At 37.2% G+C, this 22,119-nt stretch overlaps 1 protein-coding gene across 1 annotated transcript; it reads right to left on the reverse strand.

Moving 5' to 3' along the window:
• Nucleotides 1–9,284: 9,284 nt before the first annotated feature.
• LOC136693859 (fibulin-1-like) lies at nucleotides 9,285–21,920 on the reverse strand. The gene is made up of 15 exons (XM_066667072.1): nucleotides 21,848–21,920; nucleotides 21,397–21,511; nucleotides 20,455–20,590; nucleotides 18,689–18,830; nucleotides 17,715–17,783; nucleotides 17,447–17,542; nucleotides 15,900–16,037; nucleotides 15,417–15,554; nucleotides 14,575–14,718; nucleotides 14,045–14,170; nucleotides 12,435–12,560; nucleotides 12,232–12,351; nucleotides 11,571–11,702; nucleotides 10,766–10,889; nucleotides 9,285–10,445 (listed from the first exon to the last, which is right to left on the reverse strand). Exons 1-15 carry the CDS (start codon nucleotides 21,918–21,920, stop codon nucleotides 10,064–10,066), a joined length of 2,061 nt encoding a protein of 686 aa, XP_066523169.1. The 3' UTR covers nucleotides 9,285–10,063.
• Between the last annotated feature and the right edge of the window lie 199 nt (nucleotides 21,921–22,119).

Raw genomic sequence — 22,119 nt, forward strand, 5'->3', positions numbered from 1 at the left:
TTAAACAGCTATAACTTACACATACACCATGCTCTCCACCACACACTGGAAGCAACAGGAACAGATTACTTAAAGCGATTACGTTTAGATGGAGGTCTAAGGCCATCTAGTGGAAATAATTAAAGTTAACAATCCCAGTCTAATCATCATCTTTAATTACTCCACTAATCACCAGCCTTCTGCAACGTTACACCTCCTCATTTAATCTGACATGTTTAACCACATGCACAGTATTTACATTTCCATAGTTGATCTGTAACTTGCTATATTTGTCTGTGGACATCCATTATCTTCAGAGGATTCAGTTACTTTAAAGTGTACTCACCCCTTATCAGGTGATAAGCTGTTCACACACATGGCATTATCACCTTAGAAAAACATTGCCAATAGAACGGAACATGCTGGAGCACTTGCACATGAGCTTACAATCACTATGTCCATCAACTCAAAGGGTACAAAGCATTGTGCTGTGGATCATTGGAACTGCATTCTCTGGAGTAATGGAGTTCCATCCACTACTGTTAGGATGAGCTGGATGTTTGTAATCTAAAGACATCCTGCTTTAACATCAATTTCATGACTGTTGTGTATTGTTTATGAGGCTGAATGCAAACAAGTCCTCACAACAATGCTCCAAAAAGTATAAAGCTAGTAAAGTAGAGGCTGTTAGTGTAGGAAATGGGGATAAGCTCTGACAAACTTTAGGGCCTGGATATTATTCAGTGAGTCAGATTACTCAATTAATCATTGAAACTACCAATAGATCACTCAATTACGAATGAAATCAATGCTGACTGTTCTATAAATGTTTAATTATCAGAGATACTCGCATGTGAAAAGGCTATGTGGAAGCTGAGTCTATCACACAGCATTTATTCTCTGAGTGGACAAAGCCCAGCAGACTGGAGGTTGAATGCGTCTTTGTGATTACATGAGAGCTGCAAGGGTGATCTGGGGATAATCATTGATTATGCAACAAACAGAGTACACAGAGGAAATCCTATTCACTCTTCGGCAGGTCAAAAGTCCCCAGCGGAGAGACTAAACATCATTGTTACACGCATGCACATCCTTCACAAGTCCAAGGCTGACAGATCGGATAGAGATGGACTGATAAACGGTGGATGATATAAGCTTTAGGTGTAGCACAGTATTATAGAGTGCTATTACATTGTAAATATAGGATAAATAATGTTAGTATTATAGGGTATTACATTATCAATTACTGTAACACAGCACAGTATAAAATGTACATTACTGTTAGAAAAATATTTATATCTCCATCTTGGTCATCAGGTTCTTGGTGTGTAGCATCTCATGGAACTGGCCTCACATAATCCTGTTAGGAGCTGCTCAACATAATTTGGATATGTTCAACAGAAGCTGCAAGTCTGATCTCAGCAAGTTAATAATTATTTAGAATAAAATTGCATAATCAAAAAACTTTATATGGATAAAAGCACAGACAAAATTCAGATGTGTGTTGAATTTGCAGTTATTGTTATTTTAAATAACATACTGTAGCTTGTGTCTCTCAGTATTTCAGTGTGCTATAAAAGCAGAAATGAATTATTTCCTCTAAACCATTCTGTACCATTTTTACTATTCTGTAAAAATAATTTTGCAACAAATATTAGCAAATAACTGTGATAAATTGTGATTAATGACACAGACAGTGATTCGTTTTTTTTTTAATGATGTGCCACACCTAATATAGCTTTCTTACATAACAGTGGATAAAGACTGGTTTGGCAACAATAATTGCAAAAAAATTAATAACAGCAACTACGATGTATTTACAGTTATTGTGTAAGCCCAAATTTAGCCTGATGTATAACATTCCTTTTGAGCGATATTTAGATGCTCAGCCAACTGATAATGCACCACTAGATTTGAGCAGGATTTTACGAGTCAGTCTAACCTGTGGCTTTATTTCTGGTAATCTCCACTATATTTCTCTCTCTCTCTCTCTCTCTCTCTCTCTCTCTCTCTCTCTCTCTCTCTCTCTCTCTCTCTCTCTCTCTCTCTCTGTGGGTTTAATGTGAACCTGGATTATTGTGGAGCAGCTCTTGGGGGTCATGTCCACCTTCCCCCAGGCAGCTGAAGCCACTTAGCGTCCATAGTGGCTAGTCACAGCCCCCAGGGGAAGCATCATCTTTGTGTGCCAGACTGGGAGATAAAAGAGAGGAGGACAGGATGTATTACGCAACAGCATGGGAGATAGCAGTGTTTTCTCCAGGCTCAGTGACCTGAGAGAGTGGGAATAAAGGGAAGATGGAGGGTTGGAGAGACACTCATACTGCCACAGGTCTAATGGGGCACTCAGGACCCAGACTCACTCACACAGACTGACAGAAACATGGCAGAGCAGCTCCAGGGTCATGAGATGTGTCAGCTCGTACAATTAGAAAAAGAGACCAAGGGTAGAGAATGGGGATGTTAACCAAAGCAATGTCGTTAGTACTTTTATTCTCTATGTATGCATGGAAAAACTGATTTTATTTATTCTTAAAAGCCTCACACAACAAAATAAACAAAATAAAGGTGTTTAATCCCATGAGTAAAGCAAAGGAAACATGACAAAGCAAATATACAAATATATATATATATATATATATATATATATATATATATATATATATATATATATATATATATATATATATATATGTGTGTGTGTGTGTGTGTAGTAGTAGTAGAATGTAGTAGACATTCAGTTCAGTTTCCAATTAAGCACCCACCAAAGCAAAGCTTTTCAAAGTTATTTCTATGTAACTCACTCAGTAGTAGCTTTGATCAGTAATTCATGCATGAATGAACACTGAGAAAGCTGACAAGAAGCCAATTTCTTACTAAAAAAGCAACACTCTTCCTATTATACATTGGCAATCAGAACTGTTTCTTTTGAGAGATTTTAACTTTTATCCTCATGATTAAAAATAAAAGTTCCAGAAATGGTCCATTGGAGGTATGATAGCAGAAGAACCCTGGTAAATATTTTGCCAGTGAATCAGTTTTGCAACACCACAAATGTCTGCTGATTAATCTAGGCTTTGTTAAGGTTAAAGGGGAAGTTCAATAGATGCCCAGTTGTCATCAACTGCTTTAATCTTAATTACAGGGCATGATTAAATAGATAATGCATGATAAAAAAAAAATAACTAGTATAAATGAGATTTCTATTAACATAGATTTGGTCCCAGTAACAACAATATAAAAACATATAAAAACAAATTTAATGAACTAATCTCTTCATTGAAAGTTATTGTGAAAATGTTTTATCATGATTGATATTGTAAGTATTGTTAGTGTTAAAAGTGATCATAATATATGGGAGGTACATAGATGTGGCATCAAGGACAAAAAAGCATCTTAGTAGGCTGAGATATACTGGACTCCCAAAACAAACAGCCTGGAAACATTTTCTGGACAAACTGATTTAAATATAAATTGGTCACAGATAGGTTGTTAAGAGGTCCCAGCAAACCAATTTATTAATATCATTGATGTTTAAAATTAGTTGTCAGTGAACTGTAGTGAAATCGTATTTATGACATGTACACAATGGATTCATTCATTCATTGTATATATCCACTTACCCAGTTCAGGGTCACGGTGAGTCTGGAGCCTACCCGGAATCACTGGGTGCAAGTCAGGAACACACCCTGGAGGAGGCACCAGTCCTTCACAGGGCAACACAGACACAAACACATTCACTCACACACTCAAACCTACGGTCACTTTTGAGTCACCAATCCACCTGCAACGTGTGTTTTTGGGAGGAAACCGGAGCACCCGGAGGAAACCCATGCAAACACGGGGAGAACACACCAACTCCTCACAGACAGTCACCCGGAGCGGGAATCGAACCCACAACCTCCAGGTCCCTGGAGCTGTGTGACTGCGACACTACCTGCTGCGCCACCATGCCACCTAAATGTGATTTTTGGTTTTCAAAATGTGTGGTCTTCTGCATTGTCTTACTTTAAATGTTCTATAAGGTACTTGTTGTTCGGTGCCTTTGCTCTTATGAACTCATTCTTGTGTGCATATTTTAAAGAGTGTAATTGAAGGTGGGAGGAGAAATGGAGAAGAGAATGTCCAAAAAGTAGAAGTACCAGGAGTCTGCGAGTGGTTGTCCTGCTTGGATTTGGCCTCGGGAGCCGTTTGCATATGTTGTGCAGGATTACACTGATCCAACTTAATGCCTAAGACCATGCAATCATTCATAACTACAGCGGAAACTGTGGTGGGCTGGCCTGGACCAAACCTACAGCCCCCTGTCCCCCCACCACCATCTGTCACCATGGCTCCGCCAGCTGGATTAACTTCGAGGAAGATGCCAAGGGTGGGAGTGTATTGGAGGGATGGTAAATGGGTGGGAGTGTGCTGAAGGGTCGGTGGGTGTGTGTTGGAGGGTGGTTGCTGGGAGTGTAATGGAGGGATGGTGTGTTGGTGGAAGTTTGCTGCAGAACAGGCAAGTGGGTGGAAGTATGTTGGAGGCATGGCAAGTGGTTGGTACTGTTTTGGAGCTGAGTAGAAACCTGTGCCCTTGAAACCTGCAAGCCCCTCTAGGGATCAGAGGATGTTTGTCACCACTCTGGGAGAGTTAAAATCATTTGGCTATAAAAGAAGTAGGCCAGGCCAAAGTATGGCTCAAATCTGACTGAAAATGCTCCGGACTGTTGGACTTAGAGGGAGTCTATTTATAGCACTGTAAACATCATATTAAGAATGCAAGTGTCGGTTACAGATTTAGGACAATTTCCATGTAATGGGTCAAACAAAAACTGAATTTAAACAATTTTCCATTACAGCAGATGTCATTTAACATCATTAAATCTTATGACGTTTACTGCTAAAGTTTTACACTGTTAATGCAGTAAACAAAGAAATGATATAACCACTGGGTTTGCATTGTGTAAATTGCTTGCCTCCATTATCACACATTCACTTTAAACCGAGTTGTTACAATTTCAAAGAACAACTGTGTTTGCATGCGAAACTGTTGGTACTGTTGACAGCTGTGTATGTGAACTATGTTTGTTTAAAATTGTCATTCAGTAATTGTTTCTTTTAAGATATTAGACCACCAGAAGGTTATACATTTTTCTCTTATCTTACAAAAATGAGGTCCTCTAATTCTCTTTTATTGCTATTGATATGTCAATTTTAAGTATTAAACATTATGATCAAAGCTCGTTTTCAAGAGCTGTAAAACATTTCAGGGGTTAACACTATTGTTTTAGAAACCAACCATGCTTCACACTTTGACCTTTATGCTATACTTAGTTTATATTTTTCACTCGTGAAGATATGAAAGCTTAAGTAGTCTTTGTCCAGAAATGATGCCTGAGATTACTGCCATTCCACAACCCTCTTTCTCTGTCTTACAGATCCCATGAGAAGAGTAGCAGTGAAGAACAGCAGTCATTATGACAGCAGACACTTCAGACCCATTTAAACATCCATTTAGAAACCTGTGCCTTCAAACAATGCCCCTCTAGGAACTCTTGGTTTAAAGACTCTTATTAGGTGTACTGAATACATGCACACTGGCCACAGTATGGCAGCGTACATGGCTGATGAGACCAGTTCTGCTGCTTGTATCTGCTCAAACTGGATGAGGAACATCTGAGATGGCTTTCCTCCTGTGTTTCAAGCCCTTGAACTCAAGTCAGTGTGTGAGGACTGACACCATATCAGAGGAGACCCCTCTCTGTGCAATATCAAATCAATATTTGTGTGAAGTTTGTCATGTGGAAGTAGATTTTGGATGACTGTGCTCAGTCACTTTATTTTTGTAATGCCGTTTTACCTAATTTCTATTTTTCTAAAGTGAACACTCCCACCACTGAGTGACTAATGATCCCCAAGCAAACGTTGGAGATTTAGAAACTCCTTAAAAGGCTCCAGAAAAACAAAAGGCCTCATTCTGTAATCAGGGCAAAAGCCATAGCATATCGCTTCTACCAGAAAAGAGTGATTCAAGCTAGCCTGCCACACATCAGTGATTAACTGGGCTTTGACCGGTGTTCTATGAAACTTCCACTCCACACTGACCCCAAGCTAGTCAGAGGGAGAACGTGCAGGCTAATGCTTTGGATAGCTCCAAGAGGTCACTTGCAAATCTCTGCCTATGCGTGGCCTATAGGTTCTTCTCAGCTAACATTATTCTTGAACCGAACTCCTGCATATCAAGGCATTGTTGTTGTGTGTATGTGTGTATATGTGTGTATGAATGTGTGCGTGGAGGTTTACAAACAGACTGTTGGTTATGTTTTCACCTAGCCTCTTTTACCTGCGATTGTGAAGACGTGAAACCTCTCCTTTAAGCTGCTATCCTTGTACTATGTGCTCTGAACATACCCAGCCTTATTCCTGAAGAAAAAATAAGCATCCCATCATTTCCTCTAGGACATTTTTCAAGTACCCAATATCTTCGTAAATATATGTAAGCTGAGGATAATAATTGCAATTACAGTAGGACAATCAAGAAAAAGCAAACATGGAAGTGGAATATAAGGAACATGGGAAATAGCCAGAGCATGAAAAATGGCCTAATGCCTAGATACAGTACTGTGCAAAAGTCAGACACCACCCTCCATTATTAATTTCCAGTCAGCATAGCCAAAAACACCAAGACATTTTCAGTCATTTTCAGTGTCAAACAATAAAGGAACAAACCTAAAAGTGAGACTGAGACAGGAAAGGTGAACTCAAAGAAGGTTGGGGAGGAGTTCTGGGCAAGTCAGTCAGTACAGAAGCCAGGGAGTGGGGAGTGGGGTATGACAGTGGGGTGTCATGTTTTTCAGTACAGAAATCTGAAAGGAGAATGGAGGATTTATAGGACATGGTATGTGTAGGAAGTGATGTCTTGAGCATGGTCTTCTCCATTTGTGTCCACCCTTTGGTTCCCATTCTTTCCTGAAAAATTGTTTTGAGCTTTCCAAAACATTGGCAGAGATATTTTTTTCCACATTCTCCAAATTTTCACTGGGATCCATGTGGTCCCAATCCCACCTCTGACTTTTGCATATTACTGTATATAGTGGACCTATGAGAATTTCATGAAGTGGCCAGTTATTTGGAAAAAAAAGAAAAGGTGAATCCTCTAAAGCCAGTGAGTGTATACCTTGTCATACCCAGTCAGGCCTTTGTTATTGTAAGCTGCACTTTTTTAGCATGTTATCTACACTTTACTCACCAATCGAGTGTTGTTCAGTTATGCTTCATCTCATTTTGTATTTGTTGACCTTCACAGAGGACATATAATTTCCAGAAAATGAAAAGAAAGAAAAAAATTTCTCCCTGAGCCTTTAGAATTGAATACACAGCCACCATTGCTGTTTGCAGATATGTACATCTAACATAGTTATGACAGGGGATGTTATTAATGAGTATGGCCTGAGTGCTAGTTTTATTCATTTCAACCTTAACCTGACACTGAATGGTGTGTGTGTGTGTGTGTGTGTGTGTGTGTGTGCGTAAGTGAAGCTGCTCCTACTCAACAAATACCTTTATTAACCCCCTCCCTCCATTATCCTGATAACATAAAAAAACAAAGCTGCCAAATTGATTATGTTTTATTTATGTGACTTGTTTAAGTGTTTCACATGTTTAAACCTTATCCCTTTAAATGTTACGACATGTTTTTAAGGATAAAAACCTATTTGTTAAGTTGTTGAACTATTAAGAAAATATGAGAGTGAATAAACAAAAATAAAGCATAGTATGTCATTGAAAATATTCTGTTGGTGATGTCTGGAAGAATATTCTGTTAATGATGTCTGGAAATATATATATATATATATATATATATATATATATTTTTTTTTTTTTTTTTTAATTTTTTTTTTTTTTGTGGATTGCACATTTCTCATTTTAAGATCAAATATGTGGGCAACTTTAATTCATATATTGGATTTGTTTGCCATTTTATAAATTACATTTATATATAGAACAACGCACTGGACTCACTGACCCACATCTACAGCGTCATCTACTGGCGACACTTCAAATATCATTAACATTAGTTATATAGAAACCCATTTTCTATTTATGACAATTACTCACTCACTCTCACACATACTCATGTTTAAGATATTCTACACAAGGTAATATTCAGTGCTGCGTGGACATGACATTATGCCCCTGTTCACATAATACGTGCAAATGTAGGCTAAAAGTCAGTATTTGTCAGCTAAACATACTGAATACATGATATTTTTTTAAATCACTGTATCCTTGAATTACAAACAAGTGAATCAATGAATATTCATTTGGGACCAGACTACACTGGAAAAAAATGAAATCTAAGCAAGTAAAATATATGTAAATTTAGTGTATATATCTAGTATTACTCCTTTGGAAATTGTAGTTAGAATAAGACTATTCTTCTTATTTCTAACTAATTTTTAAATCATTTTATCTACAGAAAGTGTCTTATTCCATTGGCAGATATTTTTGCTTCTTTTAAGCATCATTTTCTGTTATTTCTTGAATTAAGAAAAAAATTCTGCCAATGGAATAACTACACATATCTACACTTTCTGTAGATAAAATGATTTAAAACAGGTAAAAATAAGTGAGAAATAAGATGAATTATCTTATTTCTTCTTATTATATCTTATTATATTCTTAATACAATTTCCAAATGAGTAATAATAGATATATACACTAGATTTAAGTAAATTTTACTTGCTTAGATTTCATTTTTTGCAGTGAAGACATTAGATGCCGTTACCAACAATATTACCTTAATGTCAGACTTGATCTGCAGCTCTGTTCAACATGTTTTTATACACCTTCTTACAAAGTACACCTACATTAAAACCATGATTTACACAAGTATCTGCAACAAAATGACTTCTATATTAATGAAAACGCTCAAACATTTGAAAGTTGGCTCAATACATGTGAATGAAATAGTCCGACCAAGCAGTTAGAGTCCAGGAAATGTCCCATACATATATTATTCCTGACACAGAATGAATTACACCCCACAATTTACTGTCTCTAGACAGAAAATTAAATAATGCACATATGCTATTATAACCTGTCATATGGCATAATTATGATATATGCCTCCTATTATATAATTCCCCAGTCACATATTGCTGAGATATATTAAGAACTCTGAACTAATGGCTATTTGTCTACCAGTGGGAAACTGACTCAATTTAGGGTGTAAAAAAAAAAAAAAAGTAAGATTGGTTTTATAAACAAGTAACAGCAAGCCTCAGAAATGGGTAGACATTCCTTTATTAAAGAAATATACATTTGTCATTTGCAGGCAAAGAATCTTAACCTGTCTAGCTTTCACCATAAAACCATGTCGAACAATGGTACGTCACATAAACATCTTCAACAGTATGAAAATACTGAAAGCTTCTAGACAATATCTTATCTACTTGCCATGAAGCAGTTTAGGGTAATAGCTGTGTCCTCTTCCGTGTACTAAATATAATCATGAGAAATATACTAATTGTCACTTACAAAATCTACATATATAAAATGGCTATGTGTAAAATCCAGCTAAAAGGGTCGCAGTTAAAATGCTGCCCCAAAATAAATACTTTCAAAATGTCCAAATCATTTTGCCATTTGGCTTTTTTTACAACATGTTTGGTATCTGAAGCTTTACTTTTGCACCAAGGCTAATGTATATGTAGCTAACGTAAGGGAGATGAAAGCTACCAGTGAGCCCTGTGTAAACTTCATGGACCTCGAGTCGAGTCAGTTGTGTGTTCTCAAACTTTGTGATTTTGTGATTTCTAACATTGTATACTGTTATTCAACAATGACAAACACACACACAGCAACAAAAAAAAGCTTGTACTTTGAATTTTGTCTCAATGTTTCATGTCAAATATTGTCAGAATAAAACACTGTTGTAGTCTGAGGGAACAATATTATTTAGGCATACAGTTAGCACTATGCTAACTGGTGACTAAAATTCCTGTTGTTCCATTTCAAAGTCATGAATGTTTCATCCTCTATATACCATTTTGAAGATACAAGGTTTTGCAATGATATTAATGGTTTGCAAGACATGGTTCTTTTAAGGTGCTGGCCTTGGCAGAATGGGCTGGATATTAACCACAAACACAGCGATCTTGGCCTGAAACAGAGTCACTGTGCCATATCGACTCAGTCTGATCTCCACAGTAAGCAGGAAATCTCGGGGCCTGGTCAATGGTCTCTGCAGATAAATGACCCCACCATGGGTGGTTTTTTGAATACTGAAGAAGCCCTCTTCATCTCCATCTGTGATGCTGAGCTGGACATAGTCCCCAGGGACAGAGGTGGATGGACCCATTCGGAAGACTGCAGTGGGTGTGGGGATGTGAGTGGGGAAGGTGAGGTTGAAGAAAGAGATTCTGAGTGGCAGAGAGCCACATTCACTTATCTGACTTATCTCACAAGGCAAACGTTCACAATTCCTGGACACAATCAACAGGGACAGAAAGAGAAGACGACAGCACCAAGGCAAAACAATAATGAGTACATTATGTTTTCAAATTTTCTTTCTATTTAACAGTTACTCTTTTGTAAATATGAAATATGTGAATATTGTATAAAGTAATATTTATAATTTTATAATTAATTTAAGGTGTATTTTAATTAACTTTTTGAATATTGATTTTAAATTGAAAATATATGGGCTATGTTTTATCATCACATAACATCTCACAAACTGAAATAATACACAGCATCCTTGTGTGGTAACTAAGTGTACACAACAGTTGTGTAAAGCCCTTACCTGTCTGATGCACGTCGGAAGTTGGGGGGACAGTCAAACGATAGGCAGCGGAAACCCCCCTCTATGTTAAAGCAGCTCTGTGTGGATAAGCAGGAGTGTGTTCCAGCCACACACTCATCAATATCTACAAATAAAATAACATAACATAACAGCAATATTAACTTCAAATTTATTAATTGATTGTCTGTAACCACTTACCAAGTTCAGGGTCGTGGTGGGTCCAGAGCTTATCCGAAATCACTGGGTGCGATGTGAGAACACACTCTGCAGGGGGTGCCAGTCCTTCACAGAGCAACACACACTCAACCAATCACACCTATGGACAATTTTTCTGAGTAGCCAATCCACCCACCTAGTTTTTGGACTGTGGGAGGAAATTGGACTCCCAGAGGAAACCCACACAAACTCACCCTGAGCGGGGCTCGAACCCACAACCCCAGAACATAAATGTATACAAAGTTTTATCCGACAGTATATCAGTGTGATATAGATGCACTTTACTCTTCCAAAAAATCTGAACCATTTACCATATTATCAACTAAAATAATAAAATATAGACTGAAGAAATTCACAGCTACAGTGAAAAGGGGTTTATTTTATTAGAGTTATATATTACTATGTATGAATTTTATATAAATATATATTTTTATGGAGAAATTTTTGAAAATCATTATTGTGGATACAGCCAATAGTTTAGAGCTTCTTATATTTTACAAAAATGATTTTGTGGAGTAGCAACAAAATCTGTTTTAAAACATTTTAGATGCCAGTGTCCCACTTAAATCTCTCAGAATCTGTAAATTACCCAGGCATGTGCGTCCGTTGGGGGATACTGTGTAGCCGGTTGGGGGGCAGGAGCAGTGGAAGCTACCTGGAGTGTTCACACAATGATACGAGCACATTTTGCCCCCAGAGGTTAAGGAACATTCATCAATATCTATAAGCAAGAATAAATAATCAACACAGTGCATAGCATTCCAGAACTTAATAAAACAACATATACGTTGCAACAATATAATTATACAAATAATTAAATAAATTAAATTTGTGAACATCTGTACGTGCAATAATTCTTCTGCAGATAAGGAGGGCTTTATAATACATGTTGGAACATTGCTGTGATGATTGAATTGCATTCAACCACAATAATATTAGTAAAGATCCGTTACTGGTGATTCATTTTTTATCAAAATTCTCATTGTAGTTCATTCCTAACGTATATGATAATTCTCTATCACTCAGCTGCTCCAGAGTGCCCCTTTAATTTCAGGCTTTTTTAAGGAGATTTTGAGATTGTGCAGAGTTGATTATTTGTGCCCACAATGTAGTAAAGAAGCTCTATGAATGCTCTTTTATAAGGGGTGTCTACACACCTGTCGACATAAATAATCTAATTACATACTATAACAATGATGCACTAGAGTTCCTTTTTCTCTACAGAAGCTGAAATTCTTGAGGCTTTTTACCTTCACATGTGACCCCATCTTTATTGCTGAGCTGATAACCACGGTGACAGTAACACTGATAGGAGCCATACACATTGGCACACTCCTGGCTACATGGGTTACTCTCACATTCGTTCACATCTAGAGGACAGAATCAAACGAGGGTAAGTTCACACCATCACTTTAAACCTTAACTTCATCCATAAGCTGTTCAACTCACTCACCTTCACAGTTCCGGTCATCGTTGCTGAGTCTGAATCCAGTATTACAGCTGCAGCGGTAGGACCCAGGAGTGTTCTCACAGTGATGTGCACACAGGCGTCCAGGAGAATTCCGGCATTCATCAACATCTGTAGGGACCATTTGTGCTTTTATTTCTGTTCTCTTCTTTGACTTGATTGTTTTGAGTTATTTTTAAGTCTGTTTTTGTTTCACGACCAATGGTGTTAAGTACAGACCACATTCCACACCATCCTTATCAAAGGCTTTCATCAAAGGTGTGCTTCATACAGCAGAGCAGCTTTTGGACAACTGTATAAATGCAAGCAGCCTTATACATCCGTACAAGCAGCACACACATTATTGTCTGCCACTGATCTGCTAAACAATGTCCGCCACCAAAATAATGACTGGTCAACAGAGGTTTTGTTTATTTACACATTAATTTATTGAACATATAATACCAGGAATAACAAAAATAAAAATAAAAATAAATAATAATAATTACTATTGGTAGTAGTAGTAGCATTTAATTAGTATGTTTAAATTTATAATTAGATTTCAAAATAGTATGTATTATTATTATTACTATTATTATTATTGTTGTTGTTGTTGTTGTTGTTGTTGTTATCATATGTTTATGGAAGCCCTTTTTCCGACACATAAAATATTTTTTAAAAAGGTGCCCATTAGTAGTTTTCATTAATAGCAAATTGCTAATCCAATTTTTTGAGATAATATCTCATTATTTTGAGATACTAAGTCAGTATATTGAGATACTAACTCATTATTTTGAGATACTATGTCAATATATTTAGATAATAACTCATTCTTTTGAAATACTAGGTCAATATATTGAGATAATAACTCATTCTTTTGAAATACTAAGTTAATATATTGAGATAGTATACAATCTCAATATATTGACTTAGTATCTCAAAATAATGAGATCCTATCTCAATATATAGACGTATTATCTCAAAATAATGAGATAGTATCACAATATATTGACGTAGTATCTCAGAATAATGAGATAGTATCTCAAAATAATGAGATAGCAAATTGCATATTGATGAAAAATAAAAACGGGTTCATTTTTTGTATTATTTTATGTGGCGGAAACAGGCTTCCATATATGTTCAATATATTACTACATTTTTAAAAACTCCAAATGTAATGTAAAGGGCACAATGTCATGCACGTCTAAGCGGGTTTTTAATCAGGATTATCTGATATACAATGAAATGATCTGGTACTGGCTGAGCTGTAAATAATCCTGCAGTAAGCCCACCCCAAATGAGCATAGTGGTCTAAAACAAGACTTTGTTAAAACCAAGACCATGAAACCGCAAAAACTGAGAAGCCAGTCTAAACCACATGGGTTCCTCAGATTCTGAAGCCATTTTTAAAGAGACAACAGAACAATCAGCCAGTTACATCTTAATAATCTATGCAAGCTTGTCCTAATTTTTCAGCATTTTGTACAGTTTGCATGTGTCCAAAGGTAAGGTCATCATAATGTGGTCAATAAGTGACAGTATAAGGCATACCACAATTCTAATAATGTACAGGGGTTGTATGAGTCATATATGCAGTGAGGAAAATCTGCTCTTACCCTGACATGTCATGCTGATGGTGTTAAACATGAAGCCAGAACGACACTCACAACGGAAAGTGCCCAAAAGATTAACACAATCATGAGCCTGACAGGGTCCCTGAGGCCCACTGCACTCATCCACATCTGGCAGAGAAGAATGAAAAATGGAGATGAAGTTAGTGTCATGGCCTCCGTGCCTGTTTCATGTTTTTCATAAGGTAAGATCCTGAACTCAAATATTAACTAGTTTCAGTGAGCCCTCAAAGATTTTAGCTGTTACTCTAGGGTTCTTTTTGAAGTCATTGATCATTCTGTGTTGTGCCTTTGAAGTGATCTTGACTGGACGTCCTCTTCAAAGGACAGTACACACAGTTCTAAGTCTCATTGACAAGTTGTCTAAACGCTTACTGATGTCTTCCTAAATTTTGTTTAGGAACAAAATTTTTTTATTTTTATCGTTTTATCTATTTATCGTAGATCTTTTCATTAGTTGTAGGTCCTTCCTGAAAAAAAATGACAATTTCTCAAACAAGAAAAAACCTCCTCACCCAAGCAGTGTGTGCCCTCTTTGTTCAGGTGATAGCCACGCCCACAGATCACAGGAAATCTCTGACAGATGTAAGAGCCCTCCGTGTTTATACACGATTGACCAGACTCACATGGGCTTTTCTCACTCACACACTCGTTTATGTCTGAAACACAGAAATTTGATATAGCCTAAAAAATATTAACACTATTTAGAAATTCCACTGAACCAACGACATCAAATTACATTCAAATCATTAAATTAACCCCTTGAGCTTATTACTTAGTCATTAGTCTTAAGACCCAAAATTCAACAACTGATAAGAATTATTCAGTGTCTATTAGGAAATTAACATGTAAGAAATTAATATGCCTACATATATAATGTACTGTCACTGTCATATCAAGGGTTAATAACTTTATTAAATAGCACAGGCTGCTTTTGTAGTCTGTCAATATTTCAAGGCAAGAAATTACAATAGAAATGGCTCAGAATTGTGTAAAATTACATTCTTAAAAATACTTATTTAAATGTAATACAAAACATGTCTGCTCCAATGTTATGAAACATGGTAACTTTACAGATGTACACAAAAATGTGGGCCTCCCTGGACTAATTAAACTGTAGATTTTTTTAAAATATTTAATGCAACCTTTATCTATACTTTTATGACAGTGATGACAATTGGGAAAAAAAGGACAGGCTCAAAATCAGATTTTTCCACCTGTTTTATAGTTTGATAACTATATGATAGTTTGATGAATTTGATAATAGTTATACCATGCAATGTTATCTTAATAATCGCTTATCTTTAATAATAAGTTAAACAATGTGTTCATATAGTCTGCAAAATTGAGTCCTAACCAATGCAGCTTCCAACAGCATCCTGAATGAAACCAACGTTGCACTGTTGTCGTGGACGGCAGCGGAAGGACCCAGGCGTGTTCTGACATGAGAACTCAGGACCACAGTTATGTGTCCCCACCATACACTCATCAATATCTGAAAGAAATGTTTAAAAAGAATACTTTACACAGGAACACACTGCCTCATTGTAATGGATCAGTGATAATATTAGGATTCATCTCAATTTATTCTACCTAAAGATAGCAAACAATATTTATGAAAGAGATTATTTATTATTTAAATTTATTTTCTGAATGAACTGAATTAACCAGTTTGTGCTCCAATACTCCTTTGTAGCCCATACAACGGTAGCTAATTTAAAAAAATATAACAGAAACTTTGATACATTCAGGCAACTAGGTGTCAATATAATGGAAGTGTCATAATTCATATTTTCTTTTTTTTATGTAAATAGTCCAGCACAAAAAAAAAGGTGTTGACCTTTGCAGGTGTTGGTGTCAGTCAGTTCATAGCCGGTGCCACAGCCGACCTCTCTCTGGCAGCGATACGCACCCTCTGTGTTAATACACCTCTCCCAGAGCTGGCAACTATGGACACCTGCCACACACTCATTATAATCTAAAAATAGAGAAAAGACCTGAGAGTAGTCTCTAACTTTAGAATAATTTAATCCAGTTTGATGAATAAATTCAGTTTTTTGAAAATACACATAACTTGTATCAAACTTCACCATGATATGGCTTGATTATTTTTGCACATTATTCTCTGAAACATCCTGAATATACAAATGTATACTTGAGGAACTATTTAAACAGTAATTATACAATTACGCTGACATTACATTGACATCTAACAATTTTTTAATTAAAAACAACATTATTTCATGTGGGGCAGCACGGTGGCACAGCAGGTAGTGTCGCAGTCACACAGCTCCAGGGACCTGGAGGTTGTGGGTTCGATTCCCGCTCCGGGTGACTGTCTGTGAGGAGTTGGTGTGTTCTCCCCGTGTCCACGTGGGTTTCCTCCGGGTGCTCCGGTTTCCTCCCACAGTCCAAAAACACACGTTGCAGGTGGATTGGCGACTCAAAAGTGTCCGTAGGTGTGAGTGTGTGAGTGAATGTGTGTGTGTCTGTGTTGCCCTGTGAAGGACTGGCGTCCCCTCCAGGGTGTATTCCCGCCTTGCGCCCGATGATTCCAGGTAGGCTCTGGACCCCCCGCGACCCTAAATTGGATAAGCGGTTACAGATAATGGATGGATGGATTATTTCATTTAAAGTTTAATGCATATATTATTACATATATTAATGATCAAAAAAGCAAATTAAAATTAATTGAATAAAGTTTTTGTTTAATGTCAATCTAACAATTAAACCAATGCTAACTGATTTAGTTTAGTAATACTAATCTGTATATCAGTGCCTAGATAATGAGTCAGAAAATTATATAAAATTGTGAATTCTGTCAAACCAGCAACATCCAACCATCCATCCATTATCTGTAACCACTTATCCAGTTCAGGGTCACGGTGGGTCCAGAGCCTACCAGGAATCATTGGGCGCAAGGCGGGAATACAATCTGGAGGGGGCGTCAGTCCTTCACAGGGCAACACACACACTCACACCTACAGACACTTTTTGAGTCGCCAATCAACCTACCAACGTGTGTTTTGGACTGTGGGAGGAAACCGGAGCACCCAGAGGAAACCCACACAGACACAGAGAAAACACACCAATTCCACACAGACAGTCACCCAGAGCAGGAATCGAACCCACAAGGGTCCCTGACCATCCAGGTCCCTGGAGATGTCTGACCGTGCCGCCACCAGCAACATTGAGGGCTATTAATATCTTGCTTTAGGCCAAATTGGCCCTTTTGTACTAGACTTAATAGTCAGTAAATACACGGTAACAACATGGTATAAATATGAATTACTCAGGGCTTAAATGAATGTGTAAATAATGTAGAGGGGCTTAGTGTTTGAAGGGGTTAATGGGTGGTGCACATGGATGGTAAAATATTGATCTCACCTTCGCAGGTGTATCCATCTGATTTAAGGCGGTAGCCCTTCTGACACACACAGGAGCCATTTCCAACACACAGCTGAGAACATCTGGTAACCCCTTCTAATGTCAAACACAGAATATGCACTTTGATTTATTAAAGACGCAATCAGTGATTTTCTCCAGGAATTCATTTTATGAAATAAATTGTATCTTCTCCTTTTAAAGAATATGTTCAATCTGTTATCTAATATCAAAATAAAATAAAGCACAATGATATTAGTGTTAGTCTTACCTGCACATAAGTCAGGGGTCCCTGTAAGCCTTGGGTTGCCAGAGGCAGTGTTATTTAGAAGAGTTGTCACTGCACAAGAACAGAAGCAATCTAAATTTATTTTCTTCATGCTATTTACATCATATCAGGCTTGTAGTTAGTGTAGCACTGATGCTATGTGAGTGTTTTAATTTTACAGGGCACAAATCAGGTATCAAAGCAGGGTGATGATTATTAATCTTTGGATGCTCCATAGATCAGTTTGAAGAGTTATTGCTAGGGGTGTAAATCATAATGCAATTTTATTTAAATACATATATTCGATGTAACACAAATATGATGTATTTTTTATTTGACCAATTTATGAAAGTTTTGACATTTCTTAAAAATACACATCATAAATGTGACTGGAATATACACACACTGGTGTAATATACACTATAGTATTACTCCTGGCACTCCTCATAATTAGTTAATTAAGCTACACTATGTTGCACCCATTTAGTTTTACTTTTTTTGCCATGTAGCTTTGCAATTACAGCTTGTATAATGTTCACAGAAAAGAATGAAATGAAATATGGTGCTACTGATCATGGGCTAAAAAGCTATAAACCACCCCTACCAGCACAACACCTGAGTATTGGGCTGTATAGCAGTGGAAGAGATTTCTCTGGATGATGGAGCACCATTCTTCAGTACATTTAATATGGGTTAGAGGGCTGATTGTGCTCCAGACCAACACCTCACAGGATTTTTCATAGCATTAAATCCTGACAAACAATGTTCCAGCATCTAGAGCAAAGCCTTCTCTAAAAACTGGATTTTGTCATCGTGGCAAAGAGGGATATTCCTTATTTATAGCATAATATTAGAAAACAAATACTGAATAATTGTCCACAGACTTTTGGCCGTATACCACACACTCTGTAGGCCAAGAAAGATAGCCAAGAATGCTTCTTAATGTTACAGGGTGAGAAATTAAAGTACACTGGTACCTTGAGTGAGTAACTTGTGGTGTTTTCCCTGGCAGCAGGCTTGGGCCACACTCCTGCAGGAAACACTGACAGAGATCTGCAGCCCACAGTCCGGTGACCCTCGCTGAGCTAGCAGCCCCAGAACACAGCACTCACAGCACATCTATATAACAGAAAAATCAAAATAAAAGATCATGAAAATAAATGTTTCATTATAAATATTAGCTTAAAAAAAGAAATCAGTCATTTTCTTCTTGTTATAAAACAGGCAGCACAGTGCCATCTAGTGGCCTGGATTAATCTGAGATTCTGTACGTCATTTAGTACAAACATGGCCCCCACCATGTGGAGTCCTACTTTATGGAGCATAAAATAACTAATTCAGGGACTACCAAGTGAATAGTTTTTTCTTCATATTTACTGTAAACCAATAAACAAATAAGGGCGGCACGGTGGCGCAGCAGGTAGTGTCACAGTCACACAGCTCCAGGGACCTGGAGGTTGTGGGTTCGATTCCCGCTCCGGGTGACTGTCTGTGAGGAGTTTGGTGTGTTCTCCACGTGTCTGAGTGGGTTTCCTCCCACGTTGGTAGGTGGATTGGCGACTCAAAAGTGTCCGTAGGTGTGAGTGAATGTGTGTGTGGTCTGTGTGTCTATGTGCCTGTGAAGGACTGGCGCCCCCTCTAGGGTGTATTCCTGCCTTGTGCCCAATGATTCCAGGTAGGCTCTGGACCGCCGCGACCCTGAACTGAATAAGCGATTACAGATAATGAATGAATGAATAAACAAATAATGACTTTCATAAATATAGTTTTCTAGGGTTAGCTACTATAATCATAAAAATATTTTTCTTTTAAACAAATACAGTATAAAGTCACACTATGACATATTTAACCTATTTAAAATATAGTCTATGCTTAATTTGAAACTGATATTTGCAACACATTCCAAAAAATATATAACTTCATAGACTTAAGTACTCAGTAATAATTGTCTTGTAGTTTATGCTCTAGTGTTTTTATACTTTTGTCCCTACCTAGGGAGTAAAGTTGAAAATAAGCTTATTGGTGTACCTGGCACATTTAATATAATAATAATAATTTTTTTCATGAACCTTATCCCTGTTAATCTTGTTAACACGTCTCGGGAAAACATGGAAATTTCTTTTTTAATTCATCCGAGAACTTACGTTTACGTTTCGGCATAGCTGCTCGAGATGAGGGTAGGTACATGCTTTGCCTGAAGTAAACAAGGACTACTGACGTGCAGACTGACCAATTAAATGTTTACAGAGAAGGTTATCGACCAATAACGGTAGCGCTACAGCTCAGACCGTCCAATCAAAAGACTTTAGGCTACTTCAACACGCCCCCTTCTCACTCAAGCGAACCAATCGGAGTAGGGGAGGGCGGGACTAGTTTGTGAACGAAACGCTTCTCGAAGTTCTATGTATGTTCTAGAAAAACAAAATCCCGGACGTTTGTGAAATTCCGCCCGGACATTTTTTAAGTCTAAAAAAGAGGACATGTCCGGGTAAAAGAGGACGTCTGGTCACCCTATTTAAAATGAATATTTTCAAAATTATGGTCTATAAACAACTCAATAATTTTGTTTTGTACTGTTTTTACTTTAATAAATACATTTCTTCACTGCCCTAAATGTTTTGGAATTGAGGTTTTATCACTCACACATTTATTCAAAATCTGGTTAATCTAGTTTTTAATGAGCAGTATTTCTAAAACACTAAGTACTTCACATGTTGTATATTTTGAAAACATAAACACGGACCTGGACTGTTTTGACCTCACAGGAGTCTCCCTGGAAGGATGAGAGCTCACACACTCCTTGCGTTCTGGCCTTCTCCACTCCCTTCGCACAAAGTCTGTTTTTTACTGCAGCATCACAGCACTGATCTTGAACCAATCTGACAGAGAAAAATAGAAAATTACATTCACATGCTTAACATCAAACATATACATTACTTTTAATGAAGGGTATTAATTGGGAGTTCAGTCAAAGCTGCCAGGAAAAATCCTATACTTTCTTGTGAAGGAGGTACACTATTGGGACATATCTGGGTAGACTTGATGGCATTCAGCCACGAAGACTTCAAGTTCAAATAATTATGTTGGATGATTAGTTCTGAATCACAATAGCTACTCAGACATATCCCAGAGGAAACAGTTATAGCTCCATTATTCCAGAGAATACATATTTAGTGCTAAATAGTTCAGCATGGGTTCTTTTTATTACCCTTTCTGTGGAAATTACACATTTTGTGTATGCATGGTGGAACATATATGTCAGCAATGGGTGCCCCTTAAAGTGTCTGAAATCGTTTATCTGAAGAGGTGAATATACACTTTTTAAAGTATAGTGTATGTGAAAATAACTGACTCTACTACAGCACTACTATCCTTTCTGTTCTGGTCCTTTTTCACAATGACAGACATTAAAAAAAATAACTCAGCTCTGTTAATGAATTTGCCATGCTTGTACATGAACATATTTACAGAGGAATTCCTTAATACATATTAGCCATGTGATAGTGAGGTCTAAAAGGCATCACAAGGTCCTTTAATCCACATCACTTAAAATCATAAAAATCTCACTGTGATTTGTCCAGACAGACAGCTGTTTTAAGTAGCTCAGGAAAAGCCCAGATGAGTTTTAACCTAGTCTTTGTGGTTTTAAGTGCAGTATTGATGGTTAAAAACAGATGTTATTTACCTGCAGGGATAGGAGTGATGGACACGTGGAAGAGAAGCACAGTGTTGATTGTTCAGGCCGAAGGCTCTTCCATTCCTACAGCAAGCCTCTATAGAGAACTGACCACTGACCAACCCTGAGTACAGTGCATCACAAAGAAAGAAACACTTTTATGCAGGGTTCCATTTAGATATTCTGTGCTATTATGTCATTAGCTGTACCAATGACTGCTTAATATTTGCTGTATATTTATCACCTTTGTCTTCCCTCAGAAAAATTAATTTATGGTCTCAACCCCACCACAAAACTATTAAATTGATATCGAAAAAACTAATACCTTAACAGAAACATTAAAAGAAATTATACAAAAATATTTTAAGCTCATATATAAATTACTGTGCTAGGACAAATGTAAATGACAGTAAGAATTTCACAAGAAAACACTCAAAGTTATATTTAATCGGACTATTACCTGGGTCTGAAAGAACTTCATTAAAAAAAAGTCCATAGAAAGCACACATAACAGAGATCCATTGGGTTTTCATTGCAGGTTTTTGCATCTGTCTTCCCTGATTAACACAGAAATGTCCCGCACTGTTACTGATCTCCACAGAGGACACTATAAGTGTAGACTCATGGGGGAGGGCTCTTTCCCCTCCCCTGCACTCTTCCTTACTCTCTGTCCTTCTCTATCCTTATCTACATTATCCACTCAGAGATTGATTACATTTGTATAGCTGTGAT

This window comes from Hoplias malabaricus, chromosome 4 (assembly GCF_029633855.1).
Source record: "Hoplias malabaricus isolate fHopMal1 chromosome 4, fHopMal1.hap1, whole genome shotgun sequence".
Taxonomy (NCBI): domain Eukaryota; kingdom Metazoa; phylum Chordata; class Actinopteri; order Characiformes; family Erythrinidae; genus Hoplias; species Hoplias malabaricus.

Bases quoted from the DNA above. Each gene is read 5' to 3' on its own strand.
- LOC136693859 (XM_066667072.1), bottom strand. From the start codon at position 21,920: ATGAAAACCCAATGGATCTCTGTTATGTGTGCTTTCTATGGACTTTTT. The intron at 21,512-21,847 runs GTAATAGTCCGA...CACTGTACTCAG, and splicing joins TGAAGTTCTTTCAGACCCAG to GGTTGGTCAGTGGTCAGTTC. The intron at 12,561-14,044 runs GTAAGAGCAGAT...TGGTCCCTACAG, and splicing joins CATCAGCATGACATGTCAGG to ATGTTGATGAATGCCGGAAT.